The sequence below is a fragment of the Falco rusticolus genome, chromosome 4 (genome assembly GCF_015220075.1).
Source record: "Falco rusticolus isolate bFalRus1 chromosome 4, bFalRus1.pri, whole genome shotgun sequence".
Lineage (NCBI taxonomy): Eukaryota > Metazoa > Chordata > Aves > Falconiformes > Falconidae > Falco > Falco rusticolus.
Genome location: NC_051190.1, coordinates 74,217,350 through 74,240,724, shown reverse-complemented (window position 1 = coordinate 74,240,724; position 23,375 = coordinate 74,217,350). Strand labels below are relative to the sequence as shown.

At 40.7% G+C, this 23,375-nt stretch overlaps 1 protein-coding gene across 1 annotated transcript; it reads left to right on the top strand.

Annotated features, from left to right (window-relative positions):
* The first annotated feature begins 1,465 nt into the window (after positions 1 to 1,465).
* Positions 1,466 to 22,172, top strand: STEAP4 (STEAP4 metalloreductase). Its single transcript, XM_037385496.1, has 5 exons — positions 1,466 to 1,715; positions 16,730 to 17,185; positions 18,564 to 19,091; positions 19,698 to 19,862; positions 20,890 to 22,172. The coding sequence occupies exons 2-5, from the start codon at positions 16,730 to 16,732 to the stop codon at positions 21,157 to 21,159; spliced, it is 1,419 nt and encodes a 472-aa protein (XP_037241393.1). The 5' UTR covers positions 1,466 to 1,715; the 3' UTR covers positions 21,160 to 22,172.
* The last annotated feature ends 1,203 nt before the right edge of the window (positions 22,173 to 23,375 follow it).

The following is a 23,375-nucleotide window of genomic DNA, read 5'->3' as shown; positions in this document are numbered from 1 at the left end:
TGTCTAGAACTCAAGCTCTCACTCAAGCTCTCACAAATTGTTTCTTCAGCCCTAGTACAGTTACAGATTGTTCTGAATGAAACTTTTTTTAGAGATTACCTCCGTCTTATGTTCTGTATGTCATTTCTTTCTGTGGTGTGCTGACCCTGGCTAGATGCCAGGTGCCCACCAAACCACTCTATTGCTGCCCTCCTCAGCAGAATCGGGGGGGGGGGGGGGGGGGGGGGAGCCGGGGGAGGAGGTATGGGGAAATAAGATTTAAAAAAAGCCTTGTGGGTCAAAATAAAGACAGTTTAATGAAAGCAATAGCATAAGTCACGTGAATGGAAGCAAAGGAAAACAAAAGATGTTATTCTCTACTTCCCATCAGCAGGCGAAGTTCAGCCACTTCCCAGGAAGCAGGGCTTCAGTACTCGTAGCGGTTGTTCTGGAAGACAAATATCATAAATAACAAGTGCCCCCCTTCCTCCTCTCTTCTCTCAGTTTTTATATCTGAGCAGATGTCATATGGCATCGAATATCCCACTGCTCGGTTTGCGTAGGCTGTCCTGGCTGTGTCCCCTCCCAAAATCTTGCCCACCCCCAGCCTACTGGTGATGGGGGGGGGGGCAAGGTTGGAGAGACAGCCCTGATGCTGTGCCAGCGCTGCTCAGCAGCAGCCAGACCACTGCTGTGTTAACACCCTTCTAGGTACCAGCACAAGCACAGCACTGTGAGGCTGCTGTGGGGCTCGGCCAGACCCAGTACACCTTCTTAATTTGTTTTTCTAGTAAGTTTTCAGCAAGTGTCCCAAAGGCAAGCTGACATAACAAGTATTTTCATTTTACTATCTTCCTCTTTACAGGCAGACAGGGCAAATCTGGACTGCAGTATTATTTAAATCCCCTTCAATTCATTTTCTAAACTTATAAAATCTCAGTGCCAGTAGGACTCCCTTAGCCCCTTTCTCCTATCTGGACTATGATCCAGTCCAGTGATCTCTTGTTGATCAAGGCATCTGTTTAGAATTATGTCCCATTCCAAAGAGATGTGTAACATCAAGAGCTTTGCATGCTCCCATGGGCTTATCCCTTAAAGACTCATTTCTCAATACCTATCCGTCACAGGCTCTGGCTCTACAGAATTGCTGTAGCTGCCAAGAATATCTAGAGAATCTCAGAGATCAGGTACTTTCAACCGTCCCCATGCCAAATTCCTTTCATCTGTTGTGACATTCTTACTGTCCCTACCCATAGGTGGAACAGCACAGGAAAGCTGTGACACAAAAGCAGCAGTTCTCCTTCCAAGCAAATAGTTGCTGTTGTGCTTCTACAATTCTCAGGTAGTCTTCAAAAAGTAGGAGATTGCAACTAAACCTTAGCTCTGGCCAATAGCCAAGGGGCAAGTCAGTGCCAGCATGACAAAAGCAACCACAGCTTTACCTCAGCTGTAAATACAAGGCCTGGGACTTTCCCTGAGAGTTTGACGGGAAGTTCTTTCAACCCGCTCAGCCAGACAATGCTTGCAACATCCCTTGGTCTCACCCTCCCCTGTGCGCTCGCCCTGGCTTCCCCTAGATAAGTGCCAGCAAGGCTGTTGGTGTTTCTGCACTCTGCTCCGGGCAACAGGACTTCTCTGCAGCTCCTGAGGTCTCTCTTGCTCCAGCATAAACAGCATCCCGCCGGCTGGGGAAGCACCAGCTTGCCTGGGGGAACTGCAGCAGGTTGAGCGCACAGGTGAGCTTTACTCAGAGACACAGGCTTCTCACTTCTGCAGGTGGGAACGGGGAACAAAATGGCTAAACTGTCAACCTGAGAAGTTTCGGTAGGCTTGAACTTAAATTTTTTAATCTCCTGATCCCTGCTAGACAAAAAAAAAAAAAAAAAAATACAAAGCCAGGTCATAGCTCCTGGTTTTGTGTTGACATTATACAACCTGTTAGTCACTAAGAGCTGATGTAAGGAAGCACTGAGACACAGGGAAGGATCTGTATCTCTAAAGTTTGGACAAACCAGAACTTTAGATTAGTCAATTGGTATTCAGAGAGCTTACACAGCAGATAACAAGTTTATTTAATCTTCCAGAGGTGTGTGCTTTAGTTAAAGAAGTGGAGAAAGCTTCTGCAAATAAGGATTGGTCAGTGGGTTTTAAATAATGAAGCTAGAAAGCGGATTTTCTTTCCTAAGCCAGAGCCAAAATTCTGGTCTGAATTTTAGTAGCAAGTCCAGGTACTCCAAGAGTGTTTGATTTACCCCAAATCATAAGTTATGACTAATAACAGTTGGAACTAATGATTCTTTTCACTTCTGGATTCATATGTGGATTTCTTGTTTTCTCTTCCCGTTCAAGCAGCAGCATACCAATTTTAATCCTCTTTAATATTTTATAAGCAAGGGGCTTCGATGCTGCAGAAAGAAATGGATTTTTCTCAAATATTGTCTTATAACAGCTCCACATTATTAATTCAGAGAACATTTGCAGCTGTCAGAACTGTTCTTCAGCTTTGATATAGGAAAATTTCATATCCCCTCTAAATCTGCAACACAAACTGTCAGTCAGACTATAGGCCAAATTTCAAGACTGTTGAGACCTTATAAAATTACGCCGTTAGTGGAAGATGTAAATTCTTTTACAGACGTGGCCTTCCTGAAGCTCCCAGATTTGTTAATAGCAATGATTTAGACTAGCATGAAGTAGTACTGTAACTACATACCAAAATATTCCAGTAGTCATTGAGAAATCAAGCATCCCTGTACTTTCTTCCTCCATATTGGAATTTTCTTATACAAACATATCAAGCGCTTGTCATATTTGTACAATTTTAGGCAGATGGCACATTTTTATATTACTTAGTTACAGGCAGAAACGATAACCAGACCAGGAATCTACTTTGTGTTGAGAAATTATTAACAAAGTGTGTTGCCTACATTAGTGTTTTATTTCAAAGCAGGATCTCTCTTGGGAACCGACTCTGCTACCCTCCGCCACGTACCATGCCATGTTTCACATCACAGAGCAAGCTGGAGACATACAGTCTCGGCTGCTCTTGCATGAATCAAAACAATTCTACCGCTAATGGCAATTAAGCTCACAGGACAAGACCAGAGCTAGTCCAAAATAAAAACCCCAGCAATGTGCCTAGCATGGGTTGCTGGCTGGGTGCTCACAACCACTTTTTCCTCCCGATAAACCCAATCCCTCAAAAATAGAGACAGCAACTGAGGCTTTCAGGGAGAGTGCTTAAAATCTGCATATTTTAAGACCTTCCTCACTGCTTCCCAGTCTATTTGTATTAAAAACTGTTTATTTGGTAACTCCAAGATTTAAGCCAACCATTTCTCCAATTCCATTCTTAGTTACAGTGCTAGTGGAGTGGAACTGCAACTTTTAAAACATTTTATATATGTTGGCATTTTTACTTTATCCTACTCAGATTTTAATGTATATTGACCTCTTTGAAAGCTGGTTTGGGGCAAGAGAAGGTAGGGACAGGTATCTGAATGTCACCTGTACAGATGGTTATTGCAGTTCAAATGTGGGGGAAGGTTGTCCCTGCATGCTCTAAAATAAAAAGTCAGGGTGTTTTTTCCTCTTTTGACAGCACTGTTAGACCCACATACTTTTTTCAAAATTTCTCCAACATGTATTCCCCTTAGTGAGAGCACGGCTGACGAAAGGGTCAGTAAATTCACTTGCTTGGTTGTAGACGGGGCTGTGACAATTGGGTGCGCTCTCAAATGTCCTTGTGGAGCATTTTCTCTCCCACCCACTGCCACGGTTTGCACAGGGTGCTCCGTCAGGCTGGTGGCAGGCAGTGGGTGGCAGCTCCAGTAAGTGCTGGTTATATTGGTGCTTCTTGGAAACGGACAGGGAGTGGGAATAGCTGCCAGAAAAGGCATTAATTAGAGGACTGACAAAGCTGCCTCCCAGCCTCATAGTGACTACTGAGTACAGCCCTGGAGACACAATTGCAAAGGTGGCATCAAGCTATTTTTTTTTACTTTACTAAACTGTTGAGATGACCCTTTCCTGGTCAGATTACTGGAGGAATGCTCTAACTTTCATGGTGGTGGTGTGCTAGAGGCACAGGTTCAGGCTACCCAGCTCAGGACCGCTCCACTTGTGCTTAGCTGAGCTGCCTTGTGTGTCACGCTGGCAAAGTATCACCCTGGTTCAGTGACAAGGCTAGGTCTAAACCTCCACTGGGAGATGCAGATCCCATGACTTGCTTAGGAAAACATGAGGTTAGGATTAAATCAGGAGAGAGGACACGTTCTCAGCTCAGATGGTTTCCCTCCATGTGCTTTTCCCAAGAGAAGCAGCCTCACCAAGACAAATCTATGAAGAAAAAAAACATTTCCATAAACAGCATGATATCCCATAAAAATGAGAATATTAATAAACTTAATTTGAATTCTACAACCTGAACTGCACCAGAGCTTCATATAACTTGGCACTTCAAAGGTGCTTAATTATAATAATCTGCTACAAACTTCTTGATCAATGGTGGAAGCGGCACAGCCATCCACCTCAGACAAGTTATAGCACCTGAGGACTAGGATCAAAGTGTTTTACTGCTGCCTGTCACCACTCCATTACGGATACCAACTATGTGAACAAGTTTCTGTAGGCCTCTAGATAAACAAGCCTTAAGTGCTAAGAAATTTAGTGGAGACATTGATTGCAAAAAAGCAAAACGCTTTCTGGCATCATTAGAGCACAGGAATGTTTGACAAAGGATTTCTCTGGGGTGGTCCCATGCTGCAAGGGCTGTGAGAGCAGGAAATATGTAAAAAGACATGAGTACTCACAACAAGTGGGTAATTATGCAATAGTCATAATAGCATAAAATGGTAATGCAATAAAGACAACAGCTTTATTCAGAAAATCCAGTTCCTCATTTCCTTGCTGGAGCCGCAAGAGAGGGCCACCCTGCAGGAGGAAATTATTTTGTCCAATTAGGCAATTACAAAATCAGCATGACACTTTGTTTCGCATGTCCTGGCACCCTCTTCTTTTTTCTTCGACTAACTTTAGTAAGAACACGTAAGCTTTTCATTTGTCTCTGCTGCATATCATGTCCCAAATATCCACCTTTTCCTTCACTTCAGTTGCATAGATAGGGTCCAGTACACTCCTTTCTTGCTTATTGCATGGCCTTGACATGCAAAACCAAGAGAGCAGCTTCTGCCTTCACCCCACGTACTTCACAAGGGTAGGAGCAGGAGATACCCAGCAACCTTGGCTGAGACCCAGGAGCAGGCAGAGGACAGAGACCAGGGTGACTTCTCTGTGAAGGTGGCAGCCTGTGCATAAGAGGGCTCAGGCAGCAAAGTTTTCTAAGAGGTCTTGTTTCAAGGTTTCCTATGCCCCTGTGCAGTGGACCGTGGCACAGGATAACTCTGGCTGCCCTGTGCTGCACTGCGAGCAATTTGGTCACAATGCTTTGCTCCAAGAACTGTAGCTCACAGGCTGTACATCCCCTGGCAGAGAGGTTTCATTTGTACCAATGCCTGGGCTAGGAGCCGAGGTAATGACCCACATTGCACACATCCGTCCCCATTTGCCAGGCTGGGGAATTACCAGCAGCAGCTCAAGCACCTGCAAAACCTGAGCTGAACTCAAAGGAAGTTTGGGTTGGAAAAAAAACCCAAAACAAACTAGATCTTTCTGTTTCTCAGTATAGGATGCTGCTCTGAACAGTTCTGTAAATTTTTTAGTAACCTCATCTGTTGGTTGGTTTGGGTTTTTTTTTTAATTTTATAATAATGTTTTTAAATTCAGGCTTCTCAGCAGTTAATTTTCAAAGCCTGTAGCTTAAGGTTGTTTCTTAAAAAGACCTGACAAAATTAGCTCAGTATGAAGGGGAATTTCTTCCATCTTGAGAAAGGCCTGGTTCTTAAAAGATTGCCTGATAAGAACTTTTCCTTGCCAGGCATGTCTCTGCAGATGCCACTCTACTTCAGTCAAGTAGAAGAGGAAAATCTTCAAGTCCATGTAAGAGAAAGAAAGGAAACCAAAGGAACAAGTAAATACATCTAATGTACTTCATATTAAGTGAATAAGGGAGATGATAAAGTTATCCCGTGTTAGATCACATGCCTTTAAACACATTTTAGTGTATAGGCTTGTGTAAGCAAGAACACAGATGAATGAACATTCTGTAAAATCTGCTTGGCCCCATTCCAGACACGTTACAAATCCACACATATTTGTTTTGGCAAGGAAACTCCATATTCATGCTCCTTTTTCTTAAATCTTTCACTATACTCTCTCTTACTCAGATTTCTAAGAGGATAAGACAGCTAAGAACATCATCACAGTGCCACACCAGTCACCTCACCTTTGATTTTATCACAGGTGTTATGAAATAACTGGGCTGCTTTTTCTTCCAGCTTGTGCCAGCCTGGTCCAAAAGCAAGCTAACTGAAAATCAACAATTCCATTAGTGTACATGGGAAGAGAGTCAGGCTTGTCACACAGTCCTAGAGCTCATAATAAATACGTGGCTTGAACTCTTACATTTTTAGCATTCTGAAGGTCTGGTTTTGGTTGGTGGCTGCTGTAATGCACCTAATTCTAGTCTCAGTGTATCCTACTGATGGGCTATCAGTAAAAGCATCCCAAATAACATCCCCTGCCTCATCCTCCGTATCTTTCTACAGACCACAACAACATAGGGTCACAACTGAAGAGCCATTCCTCACTTGTTTCCTTCTCTTTTGGTGGTACAGACATTCACGTGGGTGTGTGTACATAAATTTTATAGGATGTCCATTATTTTAGCGTGATTTCTGTAGGAAGTGAGATTTCTCTGGTCATGCAGAGGCATGTGAGTGTATGTATGTTTATGTGTGTTCCTCAATCATTTTTTTAGTGATGATTTCAAACAAATATGCCAGGAGGAGAGAGGGCTCCATTCTCCTTGTGTTGCATGAAAAAAGGCAGCTGAAGACCCCACAGAAGAGTCCTGAAAAATGAAAGACTATACTGTGACTATATACATTTAAAAGACCCAAAAATCCATGAGAAGAAATGTTATAGGAGTCATCTTCTGTGATTGGAAACGGCATCAATCAGCACTTGTAATCAGCCAAGAAACACAAACCCCTAGGAAGCCAGGCTTCATTATTTCTAGTGTTATTTCTCTGAGATAGAGCTATTTGTTAATGTCTCTAAATGGCAGATAAAAGATGCTCAGAAGAATAACTTCACAGTGAGGGGAGGACTCAGCAGGAATCCAGGAGGTGCTTCTCCATGCACAGTGGATGTGAAAACACCTTTCACAGTCTCAGGGCATCTCCTGGGCCAACTGGGCTAAATCCAGTGCCCTCTGCACTGTAGACAGGACTGTCTCTCCTTCTCACCCTTGCTCACCTTCAGGTTTTTGTGAAATACTTTTCATTCTCCTTGCAGTTGGCTAGGCTGGATTAAAGCTTAATACCTGCACACCTCAGAACTGTACAATAGCCCTGAAAAGACTGAGGAAATTACTTAAGCTATAGCTGAGGCTTACATGTTTATGGGAGCAGCTGGAGGTGCTGAGATTTCCAGCCCTCTCAGTACTTTGCTATGATTTAGACAACATTAAGCACATCTATTTAGGCCTATACTTCATTTGTTTGAAGAGCCTCCAGGCAGCTTTAGTGTTCTCCTGATAAAAAGTGAAGATGTGGGAAATGCAATGTCCTCTGTAGGCAAATTTATTGTCTCAAACAATTATTTTTTATCAGCTTTGTCAAAACTTGGAGCCCAGGATTTTCTGCTGAGAAGAACAGCAGATATTCATTCGCTTGAAAGAAAATTCATGAATAATTTGTTGTAATACGTTTGTTAAGAGCTATTCTGCTCTTTTCTTTATGCATTTCAGTACTGGATTAATCATGGGAGAGTAGTTTAGCCACATGCCTTTCAGTTTTAGGTGTATCAAGCAACAGAAAATGCAGTTTATAATTCACAGCAGATTTGGTTCTACAACTGTCATCTTGTAAGAAACAGTATTTGTTGTAGTGTGTTTTCTTTCTCTCTCTGTGGGAATGGTAAAATGAAAATTTAAGTAAATGAGATTGCCTCAGAGTAGTGTACAGGCCATTCTGAGGAGACTTTTTAAATCACATTTCACCTGTTTTCCAAGCTACACCAGGATTAATGAGTATCATGTACGTGTGAAATATACTCATAAAAATACCTCCAAAGCTGCAGCACTACATATGTAAGAAATGAAGTATTAATCACTCTCTTTCTTTACTATATTTAATGGGTTACTATATGTAATTTTAGTGTATTAGGGCATTTTTGTCTAATATACACCTTTTGATCATAGATGACAGGACAAAGCAGGATTCTCATTTGAAAAAAAAAAAAAACCAACCCAAAACACAACAGTCAGGGATGACTTCTGCTTGCCAGTACATGTAACAAACAGCTAAGACAATTATGAGAATAAACCCTATTCCAGAAAGAAATTGTCTGACTTTGGAGAACTTGACAGCATGGGAAACTAAAAATTACCAATGAAAAAAGTATAATTCCAAGCAAAAATATGTAGTCATTTGCTTATTTGAAGTTCACCATGCCCATCCACAGGTATGCAGGGATTTGAAGGAAACAACAAAAAAAGAGACTCGATGTTAAGGAAAAAATGAAAAAATTACCACTTCCACTGCCTTTGATACTCTTGGTTATAGGCACTGTTCTTGATTGCCACCAGCATGAGTACATGCCACCAGCACGGTGTCAAAGCACCACGGTTACAACTGCAGCCCACCCATGACTGAGAAGGAGGTATGTTTATCAGGCAGGGAAGGACCAGGTGTACACAGAGGCAATGGGGAAGCAAACATGACGGAACCTGTTCAGTCTGTTCAGCGAGGTATGAGGAAGGTCTGCAGGACACCTCCAAAGGGTATATTTTCAGCAGTTAAGCCATAAATCCCAATTCAAGGTCAGTGCACAGTTGCCCAGCAGGATTAAGATGTGTATTCACATCAAGTCCGACGGCGTGCTTGGCTTTCTGTAGTGGTGGTGAGAACCTGGTTTCAAAGTGTAAGGCACACTCTGAACCTCTGTCGGTGAAATGAGTTGCAGTGTGCTCAGCCCTGCCTGTGTGGTTCAAACTACGTAAACAAGTTCTTAAATCCATGTAAGGAACTGCATGTTTTCAGGTGCTTTCTGAGCAGAGATGCAGAGCTTTGGCTGAAAAAGACCTTTAGCAGGGGCTTGAAGACTTATGTATGTGGATGCTGTGTGAGAAAGTTCAGCTGATCCTTGTGATGATGAGAGATTTGGGGGAAAAAAAAAGAAAACAGAAACAGACAAATACTCTGTGTTAAAAAAGCACTGCAGTTAAGGTGACATGTGAGAAGTCATGTCAGCAGCTTAAAATGAGGTCTACAGGAGGGCACCGTCTGAACCCAGACTGCTTATCCCAGATGTCCTGGTTTCAGTACTGTACAAGCAGCGTTAAACACCACAGGTTAGTGAACCTGAGGGAAGAATTAACTTCTTCGTGCAGCAGGATACTATTATAGTTCAGCTGTGCAATGTACTAAACTTAATAAGCGCCAAAGTGTCAACCCAAGTGTCTCCCCATCATTATAGAAAAATAACCCTTTTGAAGTCTGGTAAAACAAGATTTTTTCTAGAAAGGTGAACCTAGAAAACAGATTTTTTGTACTGATATTCTAGTACATGAATCACTGGATATGCAGTCAATACTGTTGTCATGACTCCTGTGTAACTGTATACAGATTCACGCAGGTGAATGTACCCCAAGCGTGCTATATAATCGGCCAGATGTATTACGTCAGGACCTTTATTTGCCTCCAGAATTTTGTACTAGAACAATGGCAAGTTGCTCCAGAGAGGCCATTCTGATGCCTAGCACTGTTTATTATTTGCATAGTGTATCAGAGTCTCTGCTGTGACTTACAAGGAAATAGCAGTCAAAATATTTAGTTTACATAGAAAGAGGGCCTTTGATACTTCACTTTTTAAAGTTATGCTCCCATAATATTTGTTCTGTATATAATCTTTATGGCCACCTTTGGGATTATGATTTTTACAATGAGCTTAAAAAGAAGAAAAAGAAAAAGATGATAAATGGATCAGTGTTGTAAATCTTAAGACTAGTTCCCATAGCAGACACCATAACCTACCTGGATCACAGGTGTGCTGTCCATTAACTCTTTTCTTATTCTACTTACAAACCTATATTTTACATGGCTATGGATCAAAATCCTGGTGATACCTTGGCCATTTATCTTCTCATATTCTTCTTCGTCTCCTAAACTCCTGCCCTGCATCAAAAGATAAAAGAAAATAGATCCAGTAGAAGGCTTTTGAAAATTATAGAGGGGAAAATACAGAGGTTCTGCAACACCTGGGAGCTACCACAGGTCACCAGACGAGATCAAGTGGTCAAAAATGGACTTGTCCACCTAGCAGAATAATAAGCAGAGTATACTTGATTTTGAAGGTGGGAAAGTGATGTTCCATGAGAAGTACAACTTGAGAGCAAAATGGAGTTAGAAGATTTGATAGCTGCTTAAAGAAACTATGTCAAAAGCAGAGACATAAAGATTGCAGCACAGAACAAGGACTGCAATAAGACAGCACCATGGCTGGCACTCTGAGTTCTTCAGACACTTCAGACTTAAATAGCATACATAAATCAAAATCTATGGGCAAGCACAGAAGAATAGTACTAATATGTTGATAAGATTTGAAAAGCCACAGCACAAAAAGAAATGTAATTAGTAAGGTACCTCTAGAATAACAAAAAGTTTCCTGTAAAAACATAAACTGTTAAAGGAAAATCAAGGAGAGAACTGATCCACCCCACAACTGAGAGAAAGCTACTGATTAATGACTTGAAGAAAGCCACCTCTGTAATGCCTATTTTGTTCTTTCTTCACTAGAAGGGTCAACCATGATAAAAGGGTTTACATCAGTAGCAAAGAACTGAAAATTCTCGCTAGATGACAGAAAAGAGATTAGGCCGTGCTCAGGTGAGTTAAATGACCTGAGATCAGCAAGGCTGATGGAATTCAGTTCACATTGTTCAGGGGATAACTGAAGCATTTCCACAGCCATTAATAACTATCTTTAAGAACTGTGTGGAAGAGGTGAAGTTTTGAAAGACTGGAAAGGCAAGAATAACAGCTATCTTTAAAAGTAAGAAGAAAGAGGAGGTGCAGAATTATGGCCCAATACATTTAAGTACAATTCTCAAACAGAGGAAGCAAAGGGAAGATAAGAAAGAAATGGGTTACAGGCACATGGATTAATCACAAACAAATCATTCCAAACCAACCTCATTTCCTCTTATAACAGGATAACAGTCCTTGTGAATCACAGAGGCTATACAACTTGACAAGTGAAGTTTTACTATGGTAAATGTTAGAGAAGATTTTTCAAAAGCATACTAGGAAAACACAGCCTAGATTAAACTAATATAAGGTAAGGTTCTGCAGAACTAGTGAGAGAAACATTTTCAGTCTCTCAGTTAATCAATGTCAAAACAGAAGACTACATTTACTGCAGATATACAGGAGGTCTCTCCTGGCAAAAGTCCTGTTCCAGAATGTCATTAAATGGTGTAGATACCAGAATAGACACTGTGCTTATTAAAGCTGACAATCTGACAAAGTTGAAAAGGGCTGCAAGCACATTAGAGGACAGGCTTAGAAATCAAAATGATCTTGACAAATTGAAGCTACAGTTTGAAAATATATGGTGCTATTCAACAGGGACAAGTGCACAATACAGCTCTGAGTCAGAGAAAAACTACAGAAATTGAGGATGGAGCAAGTGACATAGGAGCAGCCCAATTAAAGGATTTGGCTGTAGCAGGATGCATTTATATCAGTATTCCAGATCTGATCAGATGTAGAAGCAGATCACCACTTTTCAAGCTTTGCTTTACACCACAGAGAACTCTTTAGAGCTTATGAAACTCGATGCCTTTCCATGAAAGCTGAGCCAGAAGACATGCCTTTGGTGCACCCCAAAGCACTGCAGCTGCTAGTGGGCACTCAGGCTGCAATACTAAACCAAAGCTAGTCCAAGGTGGAAGTCTATGACACACGGATAGTGTAAACAACATGTGCTCAGCACCAGCTGTTTCAGTCTACATCTTGGTTCCTGTTGCCACACACTACTTGTTAAAGTACTCATCCTTTTAATGCATCACAACCTGACTATGAATCAGCTGTGCTGTGAATAAAACAAATGTGACAGTGGGATGATGTGTTGCCTATGAGGCAAGTGGATCTTCTTCTCTCTGGTAAGATCTCAGCAAGAGTACTGCATTCAGTTTTAGCACCATACTTTTAATTAACAGTTGGAGCAGTTTAGCCTACCAAGATCAGAAGAAAGCCATGAGAAAGATTACCACTCTCAGAAGCATGACTTGCAGGGAAAGATCTGGGGTTGTTTTGTCTAGAGAAGAAAAGGGTGAAATGGTAACAGCTTTCATGTCCAACAAAGGCTGCTGCAAAGAGAAGGGGGATAAATTGACACCTGTATCTGCTGTGGAGGAGGTGACACAGATTACATATAGGAAAATCTGCCTCAGAAAGCAATAAGCAAGGAAAACTTCAGCATCCACAACACAGGAAGGTTTTACAAACAGGTTAGACAAGCACCTGTCAGACTTTGTCTAAGCATAGTTCATCCTGCCTTAGGGAGGGACACGGACTAGATAATCTCTTGAGATCACCACCAGTTATTTGGTTTGCTTCCTTTTAAAATATAAATAGTAAAACTACTCTTTCCTGCTCCTTTCATCTTGCCTTTCTACCTTTTGAATCATTTTACTCATCTTCTGTCTGCCATTTCATCTTACACCTTTCTGATATTTCCATTATCCATCCCACTCTACATCTCAGTCCCATCTCTGCCTTTCCACTTTTGGCACTGTACTTCATCTGTGGCATTGCTTCCCTAGGAAATCCCTCCTTTTTCCCACGTGTGAAGCAATGTGCCTGTCTCCATTCACACTCCTACATAACTGAAGTACTTGCATATAACTGCTGAACTAAACATTGAACCTTCATTCAATTCCCCTGGTGTTTATGCAGTGGGTAGAAGCAACAGTTCTGCAGTTAGCTTCTTTTTTTTTTCTTTCCGCACCTCCTTTTATCATTACTGACCAAGTAAACTCAGAGATTACCACCATTTTCCTTCAAATAGGATAAGTCAGTGTATAACAATGCAGAAGAGAAAGGATGCAGTTAATCATTACAGAAGCTTACAAGGAATATCTTTCAAATAACAAAAGGCATCACTAGCGCTCTTATGTTAGGGGGATGGACATAAGCAAAAAGGTTATGTATGAACACAAATCTCTATGGCTTTTTTCAGATAATACATGGTTACATATATAAAATTACTGGTATCTCTGCTTTCCTCTGGCACACTGAGAGAGCTCAGCATAACCCCTGGGCATGGAGCAGACCCCCAGTGTCATCAGCTACTTCCGGAGACCCCAGTGTCAACCTTTGGGCTGAGCTCCCAGACACCAGGCTGGCACTCTGTCCCTTGTGATGTACTTCTGCTTCCCATCTTTCACACTGACATATGACAATAAAACACCTTATCCTGTAGAAAATTACTGTCCTATAGAAAATTACTCTCTTTTCACATTGTAGCTATCGCCATCATGGACTCTGGGAGGCCATTTTCGTTGTTTTGCCTTTGCACCCACCCAGTTGCCATCAGAGGCTGCATTTTCTTCAAATACACACAGCAAAGTCAGAATTTATATACACACTGTCTATGTGCTCATAACCTATCGCCTGAATTAACCTCCAGAAGATCACTGCAAAACCCACAAGCTTCTTTTAGTTCAACAACAGCCAGCTGGCACAAAGATGTGTTGAAAGGAAGGAAGGAAGGAAGGAAAAAAAGGCTTCAACGGAGAAAATTAATTTCATTTCTGTCTTTGTTAGAAAGAGGCATGGTCCAGAAGGCCTGGGATTTAAAAGCAAATTTACCTTGTCTTACATGTGATTTTTCAGAATAAATATTAAATTCACATCAGTTTTACAATATAACTTAATCTGTTAAAAATTCATTAGTGACCTGTTTATTTCTAATATATAATATGTACCATCATAACAGCTATGGGCATCCCCATTAAGTAATTCTTAAAAACAAAAGGTAAATTCTGCTTACTTTATTCAAGCAAATTGTCCTTCTTGTAAAAATGGTATTAAGCTAAATTAGATCACCAGTATTAAAGACAGCTTTAACTCTCTTCAGCCTTCTATGGAATATTATCCACTTCCTTGTACAAGTCCCCTTAAATCTTAGATAGTACTCCAAGAAATTGTATTTTGAAAAAAAAGAATTTTCCTTACATTAATTTTTCTTTTCATCTCCCTCTTTTTCTGTTTTCTGGCAAGATGAGTTAAGTGTTCCCTAGTAAATGAGACATTCAGCATTAGTGAACATCAGAAGCACTTTATAGACTTATTTCTTGCTAGTGGATCCATTTCTGTATTCAATATTTTTATAAGCCCAAACATAACATAACTTTAACTGATCTACCAAATCTATGTGATAACATCCATTTGAGGTTTGGTTTTTGCGAGTCTTACTTTGGAGAGGAGAATGATCTGCATAGTTCACTCAGCAATAACTTAATGATTTCTTAGGGCAAATAACAAAGTTTTCAAATGGTCAATCGTGTGCTACAACTAAATTCTACTTTCCATTTTAGAAAAGAGCCTACTTTGTTAAAAGGAAAAATTAAGAAAGGAAAGTTGAGTCTTATTAGTTGGACCATTTATTAATATTGCATATGCAGTTCTTCTGTTCTTTTGGAAATATGGACCAACCCCAAAAAGGAATTTCATAGCTTTAGTCACGTTAGAGCCTCATGGGACATTAATAAAGCCCTCAGAGAAGGATTTTTACATATGTCAAAAAGGACTTTGCATTTGTATGCATGTGTCAGAGCACACAAATATGCAAAAGACATTCAGATGGGTCCCTTTGAAGATCTGTTTTCATGCTCAGTGTGTTACTTGATGAAGTACACAGAGTCCAGCTGGATAGCTGGGACCGCAGCTTGAGGAGAGCTGGGGTTAACACCCTGCTGTGCTGCAAAGCCTCCCGGGGGCCCTGCTCCAGCCACACAGCCCCGGAGCACACAGATCCTCGGGCTCTTCTCTGCCTGAACTGATGCCTTCCCCTAATGACCAGAAGCAAACTCCCTTGGCAGCTCTCTAAATCCTAGGGCTTCCACAGCTTACTGCAGGAACCGTGCTGGGCAGGCACTGATGCCAACTGGTGGCCAGCTAGCTACATACAGAGGTAGTTCAAGCCAAAATCTTCACACATGATTCTCAGAACAAGCGTTTCTCTGCCTATCTTGCTACTGAAGCTTACACCCTACAGCACAGGCCAAAAATGTGTGCATCCCTGATTCACGGTCCTCAACTCTAGGTCACAGCAGGGTAAGGGGAAGTTCAGGCTTGATTTTTTTATTCAGCAAAAAAAATGCAAGTTTTGAGTCAAACAATTTAAAATCATGCCAGATTTTTAAAAAGCAGAAACTGTTCTGGCTAGACAAAAATGTAAAATAAAGTGCAGAACATCATCTCAGTATTTTTAAATGGCAGTTTCATTTGGAATGGTGCTTCACAGAAGAATGTAAGCAAATGGTTAATAAACAGCAAGTAGCAAAGCAGTTGTTTTGGGTCTAGCTAACCATTTCATGCATTTCTTTCCTGCAAACTGGCAAATCAATTATTCCCACAGCTTTAATTAAGACAGTTACCTGTGATGCAGTGAAAGACTTGAATCAGGGCTCCTGCAAATTAAATGGCTGGTCTAAGTACTAAAATGCTTGCCAGGCCAAGAGAGGGGTGTCTCAGGGTCTCCTGCTGGAGGTCTTCCTTTGGGCCTTGGGTTTTCTGGTCTGAGTTCACCTTTTGTAAAGTGAGGACAACAGCATGTGGACCTAATGCAAGACCTCTGGAGCAGACCTTTTTGATTCTGTATTTGTATCATGGGTCTCACTCTGCAAGTACAGAGCGTACGTACTGCTATGGCATGGATAATACATTAAAGACTTTGAAGCTTCCAGGTACAGTGATAAAGGAGGGCAGATAAAAACCTCAAAGAGAATTTTATTATGAGTAATATATAAATATCAGAAATCTATGTTCAACATGAATTATTCCAATTCCACTATCCAAATGCTTAATGGGACATTCTTGAGGAAATTGAAGAACAACAATAAAACAAACTGGCACTGACTAGTTGTATTAAGGAAATACTGAGGACAACAGATAGGTTTGTAGCTACCTTTTACAGTGTCTCTTCTTCAAGTATTTCACAAAAGACCTTCCAGGTTCTAATCTGACTAGAAACTAGAAACACACTCCTCTTCAATGTTTTTCTATAGCACAAGTAAGCAGTGTGCTCCGGTATCTTTTTATCCTGCTTTCCTTTTGAGAGAGGAAAACTGCAACAGTTCAGCTGAATGTTAAAATCCACAAAATAGATGGAGAAGAGGGTGCCATAAGAGATGGAGAGGTGAATATCCAGAACTGTTTTTTAAAAACTGTACAGAAATCTTCTGAGAGTGTGTATTCAGAAAAGTGTGCAGAAAGCACATTAAGAGGCAAGAAAACTCAGTTATTTATTTTATATAGCCAGAATGGCTGCTAACCTTCCATTTTCAAGAGCTTGATGTTCTACTTAGTTTGCTCTCATAACTTTTTTTTTTTTTAAACAGATGAATAAAAATTCTTCCAACATAATGGCTTTGGCTCCCAACACTTCTAACAAAAAAGAGACAGTGTGCATATTTGGAACTGGAGATTTTGGAAGAGCTCTGGGGCAAAAAATGATTCAGTCCGGCTACCCCATTGTGTTTGGAAGCCGGAGCACAGAGAGATCCAGCCTTATTCCCAAGGATGCAAAGGTGATGAGCCATGCAGAGGCAGCACAGAAAGCTTCCATCATCATTATAGCAATCCAGAGGCAAAATTACAACTTCCTTACACCACTAGCAGAAATTCTCCATGGAAAAATCTTGGTGGACGTAAGCAACAACTTAAAAATAAACCAGTATCCTGAATCCAATGCAGAGTACCTCGCTCAGCTGGTGCCTGGTGCCAAGGTTGTGAAAGCCTTTAACACTGTGTCAGCCTGGGCTTTGCAGTCAGGTGCACTGGATGCAAGCCGGCAGGTAAGACTGAGCAATGGGGGTTTCCTATGTCATAGAGTTATGTATCATATGGCTTCTTAACAGCTAGACAGAACACGCACGAGACATACAAATCAGACAAAGTTGGGATGGTATTTTCACTATAATCACCCTTTTCAAACTAAATGGGAACTAAAACTTACTTACTTTTGGCTTGTAATATGGCACGACAAGGAATATCAATAGCTTGCCTCTGAACTCAGCGTTTGGAGACACTAAAGAAGTAAGGAAAGAAAGATAGCCGAGCTCCAAACAGAGAAACAGCAAATCAGGAGGAAATGAGGGTTGCATCAGTTGTTTACCAGGTTCTAAAGTTAAACAGAAAGGAGATAGGAAGAATACATCAAAGTAAGAATAAAACTGAAGAGAGCAAAAACAGGGAGGCAAGTGATATGATGGGGCAACAGAATGAGTATAGGCAGCAGAAGTGAGCTGGAAGGTGAATAAATTAAGTTTTCTAAATTGGAATCCATCATCATAGAAGTTTAATATGACAACAGTGTGTGAAAACTATTTTAACCAGCTCCTTAACCACAGGCCAGTGAGCACAGGCCATAGGAATCAACACAACAGCTTACTTCAAGACAAGTAATTTGTTATTACTCTGTTTTCTACTGCTGTGAGGGACAATGCTCTTGAAGAATGTACGAAACCAGCCAGCCACTCAAACCCAAACCATTACTAGCTTTGCTTTCTGCTGCCAAATAAACCGTTTAGCCAAAGACCCAAGGACTTCCAAGCCTAGGCTGTACAAGCCTTTATCATATCAATGGGAGTAGAAGTTGCCCCCTTTCTCCCAGTTCCAAAGAAGTACTGTCTTGCACACTCACAGAAAAGATGGTTTCTTAACTATTTTACTAGACTTGGAAAGAAATATTTATTTTTGTGATAGAGCAATCATGTTTTAAAGACCTCTGTCCCCAGTTCCCTCGAGTACTTACAGACCACTCTACGAGCAATTGAAAATTGTGCTCCAATTTACTCCTATTGAAAATTTTGCTCCTGTTTACTCCAATAAAATCTTGTGCTTACAAACCACTTGCAGGTCTTCAGAAGAGTATGTCAAGTCTTTCAGGCAAAGACTTGCACTGTGTGTTATACATTACTCCTTTCAGACACAAAATTTTGCCACTTGAAACTATCTCCTTCCCCAAATAAAAGATTCCTATTCTTAGTTCTTGCACTTGTTGGCCAAGAAAGTAACTGTAGGTTACTTTTTGCCTTTATAAATTAAGGCCAGTAGGGAATCCAACAAGTAGCCTAGGAAACTTGTGCTCATCGTCCATATCCAGGTAGGACGGCAGTAGAGAATGTCACAAAAATCTGTCTAAATAAAACTGTTGTTTGTTTTTGGCTGCAGGTGTTTGTCTGTGGAGATGACATGGAAGCTAAACAAAGGGTGATGGATATTGTTCGTGCACTGGGTCTCACTCCATTAGATAAGGGATCCCTCTTGGCAGCTCAGGAAATAGAAAATTACCCTCTGCAGCTGTTTCCAATGTGGAAGTTTCCCATCCTTTTGTCCCTTGGCCTAACCGCCTTCTTCTTCTTCTACTGTTTGACTCATAGGGTAATTTACCCTTATGTTAATGAAAACAAAGACTTTTCATTTTTTATTGCAATTTCCATTCCAAATCAGATCTGCCCTATATTGGCACTCATCCTTCTTTCCTTGGTTTATGTTCCTGGTGTGTTTGCTGCAATTATTCAGTTATACAGAGGTACCAAATACCACCGTTTCCCAGACTGGCTGGACAAATGGATGCTGTGTAGGAAACAACTTGGACTAGTAGCCTTGGCATTTGCTTCTCTGCATGTTTTGTACACTCTTGTCATCCCAATTCGCTCCTTCGTAAGATGGAAAATCAGCAGTCGAATCATCTCCCTGGTAAGTTTCGTCCCCTGTTCTATGCCTGCCTTTCTTTGGGCCATATTACAAATACTACCTTCTACCTTGAGCTTCAGAAATTCACATGGACAGACTAAGGTTATTTTCATAATTTTTCTGTTCCTTTTAACTATTGGTATATCTGAATTTTGATGGTATTATGTTGAGTTGAGGGGATTTCTGGCCTCAGTCTTCCTCCTAGACAGTTTACATGTTAATAAAATAAGCAGGGAAAATGTAAACATTAAGAGTATTTTAAAGAAACTTTCTTATTTCTCCATATACCTTTAAGAATGACACGTATTTTTACCTTAAAAATGGCACATATTTTGACTTCCTGACCTTATTTAACAAGAAAGGATCACATACCTGTCCTCAACAGCAGGTCTACAGAAGTGTAAAACATGCACCATGATTACAGGTACATGGAATGTATATGGAATGTAATGCCTCTTCTGCTTTTGAATAGGCATTCCAAGTAAATCTCTAATTATTTTCAGAGAGTTAACGTATAACATTTATCTCCTAGTTACCTTAAAGGATATTTTTTCTGCATTGATTCTAAAACTGTTATCACTAAGGTGTACCTGGTCTTCTTTTCCTCAGGCACTGAACAATGAAACAGAACCACTCAACACCACTAATGCCTGGCTTAGTGACTCTTACGTGGCTTTGGGGATTTTAGGATTTTTTTTATTTGTTCTTCTGGGAATAACTTCCTTGCCTTCAGTCAGCAACAACGTCAACTGGCGAGAATTTCGATTTGTACAGGTAAGAAAAAGACTTATTCTAAAAAAAACTTCTTCCCTTATAAACTATGACCACAGGCAGGTTTACTAGAGACTTAGGGCCTTCCTCCACTAGTATCTCCAAATGTGATGTGTGCACTATCCACCATCACATAGTGAATTAAAAAAAATCTACATGGCTATACAGCTCACCTGTAAGAAACCACAACTGTTCTGATGGCTACTTATGTTACAACTGGGATTACTGCATTAGCAAGAGAAAATTAGGAAGAAATGAACTCCTAAATGACAAAGAGAAAACCAACACTGTGGAATTACCAAATTCCACAATTATACTAAGTCACAAAATATTTTAGCTATTTATTGGGCTAATTCTGTTGGTTCGCAAGATAGTTCAGTTATCTCAAAATAGGTCTGAAAAAAAAGACTTTATAACTCAGATCCTTTCAGTGCCAAGGATCTGAAGAGAATCTGCAGGTTTTGCAGAATCTAAAAACCGCTGTGCCTATAAACAGGCTGCCCTTGATAACACTATAATCTAAGCCCCCCGTTCAGAGGAAGCTTGGTGCAAGCTGCCATGCCTCTGCAGGAGCTGGGTTGGGAGGGGAGGGGAGGCAAGGGAAGGGGAAATTACTATCAATGAATGTTTTATCAAGGCCAAAAACTTGCACAGTATGGTAGTTCTGGATGGATTAGCATTAGAGCATATAAAAGCTTGGATCTCTCTACTGAATTTCAGCATTTTCTCTGCATTTTCACAAACATGATAACCACTAGGCAGTATGTGTAAGCTAGCAAAAATTATCAGGATAGTTGATGGAGGAAAAAAACAAGTGTGATTCACCTAGATCTATTTGAATGAATCTTAATTAAAAAAAACAGTAAGAGCCTTTATATTATATAAAGCAGTTCCATTTCAGCAGCCCCCAATTATTCCTAAAATTGGCACATTCCACAAAGCTTACCGTGTCCTTTAGACTGCATTTGTACTGGTTTAATTTACTGTTTTAACCTCCACTTCTTCTTCTCTTTCCTTTGTTCTCCCCTAGTCCAAACTCGGATACCTGACACTGACTTTGTGCACTGCACACACCCTGGTTTATGGTGGAAAACAGTTCCTGAACCCATCATCGTACAGATGGTATCTTCCAAGTGCCTATATGCTCTCCCTCATTATTCCATGTATTGTACTGCTCATCAAATTTTTCCTGATATTTCCTTGTCTGGACAAACCTCTCACACAAATTCGACAGGGCTGGGAGAGGAATCCCCAGTACTCAGAACAGTCAAATTACATTATCAACAAGTCTGCTGTATAATTAGACTAACCTGAATTATCAAAAAGAAGAAAAAAAAATATCATGAAGGCATATCAAAATGAAGTCCTGAGCCTCCTTTATCTGGGGAGTGAGAGAAAAAGTGAAAAACTTGGCCAGGCCCTGAGTAAAATAAAGCCACCCTAATGACGTGCTTAAAATACAAATCAAGTGAGGCCATTGAGTTCCTGCACCTCAGGCATGCTTTCACAAGGTGTTGGCCCTCTCTTTTGCTCAGTATATTGCCCCTTGCCTATTCACCCTCCATTACTAAGAAGAGTATGAGAGAAGTAAGTGGTGCTCCATGTCCCTCCCCTGTTGCTCCAAACCTCCTCCCAAGGCTGGGCAAAACCAGACTAACCTTTGGCATTAGGTGGCATCTGCTCCTCTTCCATATCCTGCCTGTTGGGACTGAGGTCTACATGCAGCCACACACATCCAAACAGATCCAACGCACACATGTATGAACGCACACCCTCCTTCCACCCCAGAAGCCACCAGCACCCATAGAATGGGTGCAGGATGGTTGCTGGCTGAGGAAGAGCTCTCTTCTTCACAGCATTAGTTTATCCTCCGTTAACATCCGATCCAAAAGAAACCTGTGTTCATACCTGAGAGACAGTTGCGTAAGATTGGTTTGTGCACAGGAACTCTAATGTTAGAAGTGTATGGGACAAGGATTACTGAATTCTTGCTTGTACCACTGTACCAGAAACTCAGGTGGCAAGGGGATGGAGGAGAGACCAAAATGGCAGAAAGGCATAAGATGTGCTCACAAGCCTAAGTTTGTCAAGTACAGGCAAAAAGTGGTCATTTTTTGTGCAAGCAGTGAGTTGTAAAGAAACAAACTGAAAGAAAAACCTATTATATCAAGGGGTTGTATTATATGTCATGGTTATATCTCATGAAGATAATATTGTTGGGTTTTCAAAAAATAAATCTTTGGATGCAATATTACAGCTATTCCATGAAAATATACATATTTTAACCACAATAAAGAATTTTTATTACAGTGTTGAGCTTTGTCATCATTTCTGGAACTTCTTTTGATACAATGCAGCTGATGGTATGCTTATTTGCACAAAGGTGTTGAAGATGTTAGAGGGCCTTGGGGCAAGGAATAAAATAGGATCCTGTTTTCAGCCAGCTGCTTAGGCTCACCTTCCCCCCATCTTTGCTTGCTCTTTGGTTGCTCACATAAGCAGATCTTTGCTTAGTTATCAAAGCGGGCTGAGGATGTGTGGAAAAACAGGATTCAGCTGGGATGGTGACCTCATGTTAAATTGCAAACGATCTGACAACCTCCTTTGCATTGGAGAATAAAGAAAAGACAGAACGTATTTGTTTTTATAGGAAAATAATTGCTTACTATCTTTTGTCTCTCTGTTGTTCTCCTCCCTGTCCATAGAGAGGATAAATACAAATAGAAATGTATGAGCACACTATATAGTATAGCTAACTGTACTTTCAAACAAGCACTATCAAGCAGATTTAAATAACAAAACAAAACTATCTGAACAATACTTCTCAAAACATTCCTCAACAATGGGGTCTTTTTTAGTTCCAGACATACATCCCCTCTTCATTTCATCCTCTGGCCCAGAAAGAACATGTTCTTACTACACAAAAGAATGGTAAAGGACCCTGAAATACCAGCAATTTATAGAGTCAGATTTCTTGGAAATAATTCTGGCACCATAGTACTCTTACTAACCAGCACTGATGTATATGTCATACTTGGCATGTCATAAGCTGATATGCATACGTTGATGTAAGTCTGTATAGTTTTCCTTGGTCTGACCCATGACAGTGTAATACTCCGTTTCAAGCTTCCTTCAAAGACCTTCCATGTTAATCTTACAGAATCGTTTACTGCAGAAGGGGTTGGGTATGGGCTCAAAAGGGCTAAGGGACAACACTGTTGTGAGGTTGCCTATAACACCACTTTACAGGTCCCTGAAGAAGGGGAGAGAGAGGCAGAAGCAGCAGAGAGAAGGAGAGCGAGAGAGACAGAGACACTGTGTGTATATAGGTAGAAGAGAAAGGGACAGACACAGCAGAAATAGTAGCAGCAGCCTGAGTGAATATCCTCTAGATTTGCCATTTTGGGGCCAAATTCTGGTCCCAGTGACACAGTTATGCCAGATTTATGTTATTACAAATAGTGATAGTTCCAAGACACTGATACAGATTGTGGGGGTTTTATTACTTTTTAAAGG

What these genes read in the sequence shown, in the direction of transcription:
- STEAP4 (XM_037385496.1), top strand. Translation starts at nt 16,730, where the DNA reads ATGAATAAAAATTCTTCCAACATAATGGCTTTGGCTCCCAACACTTCT. An exon ending in CACTGGATGCAAGCCGGCAG is followed by an intron (nt 17,186 to 18,563) that starts GTAAGACTGAGC and finishes TTTTGGCTGCAG; the next exon opens with GTGTTTGTCTGTGGAGATGA. An exon ending in GCAGTCGAATCATCTCCCTG is followed by an intron (nt 19,092 to 19,697) that starts GTAAGTTTCGTC and finishes TCTTTTCCTCAG; the next exon opens with GCACTGAACAATGAAACAGA.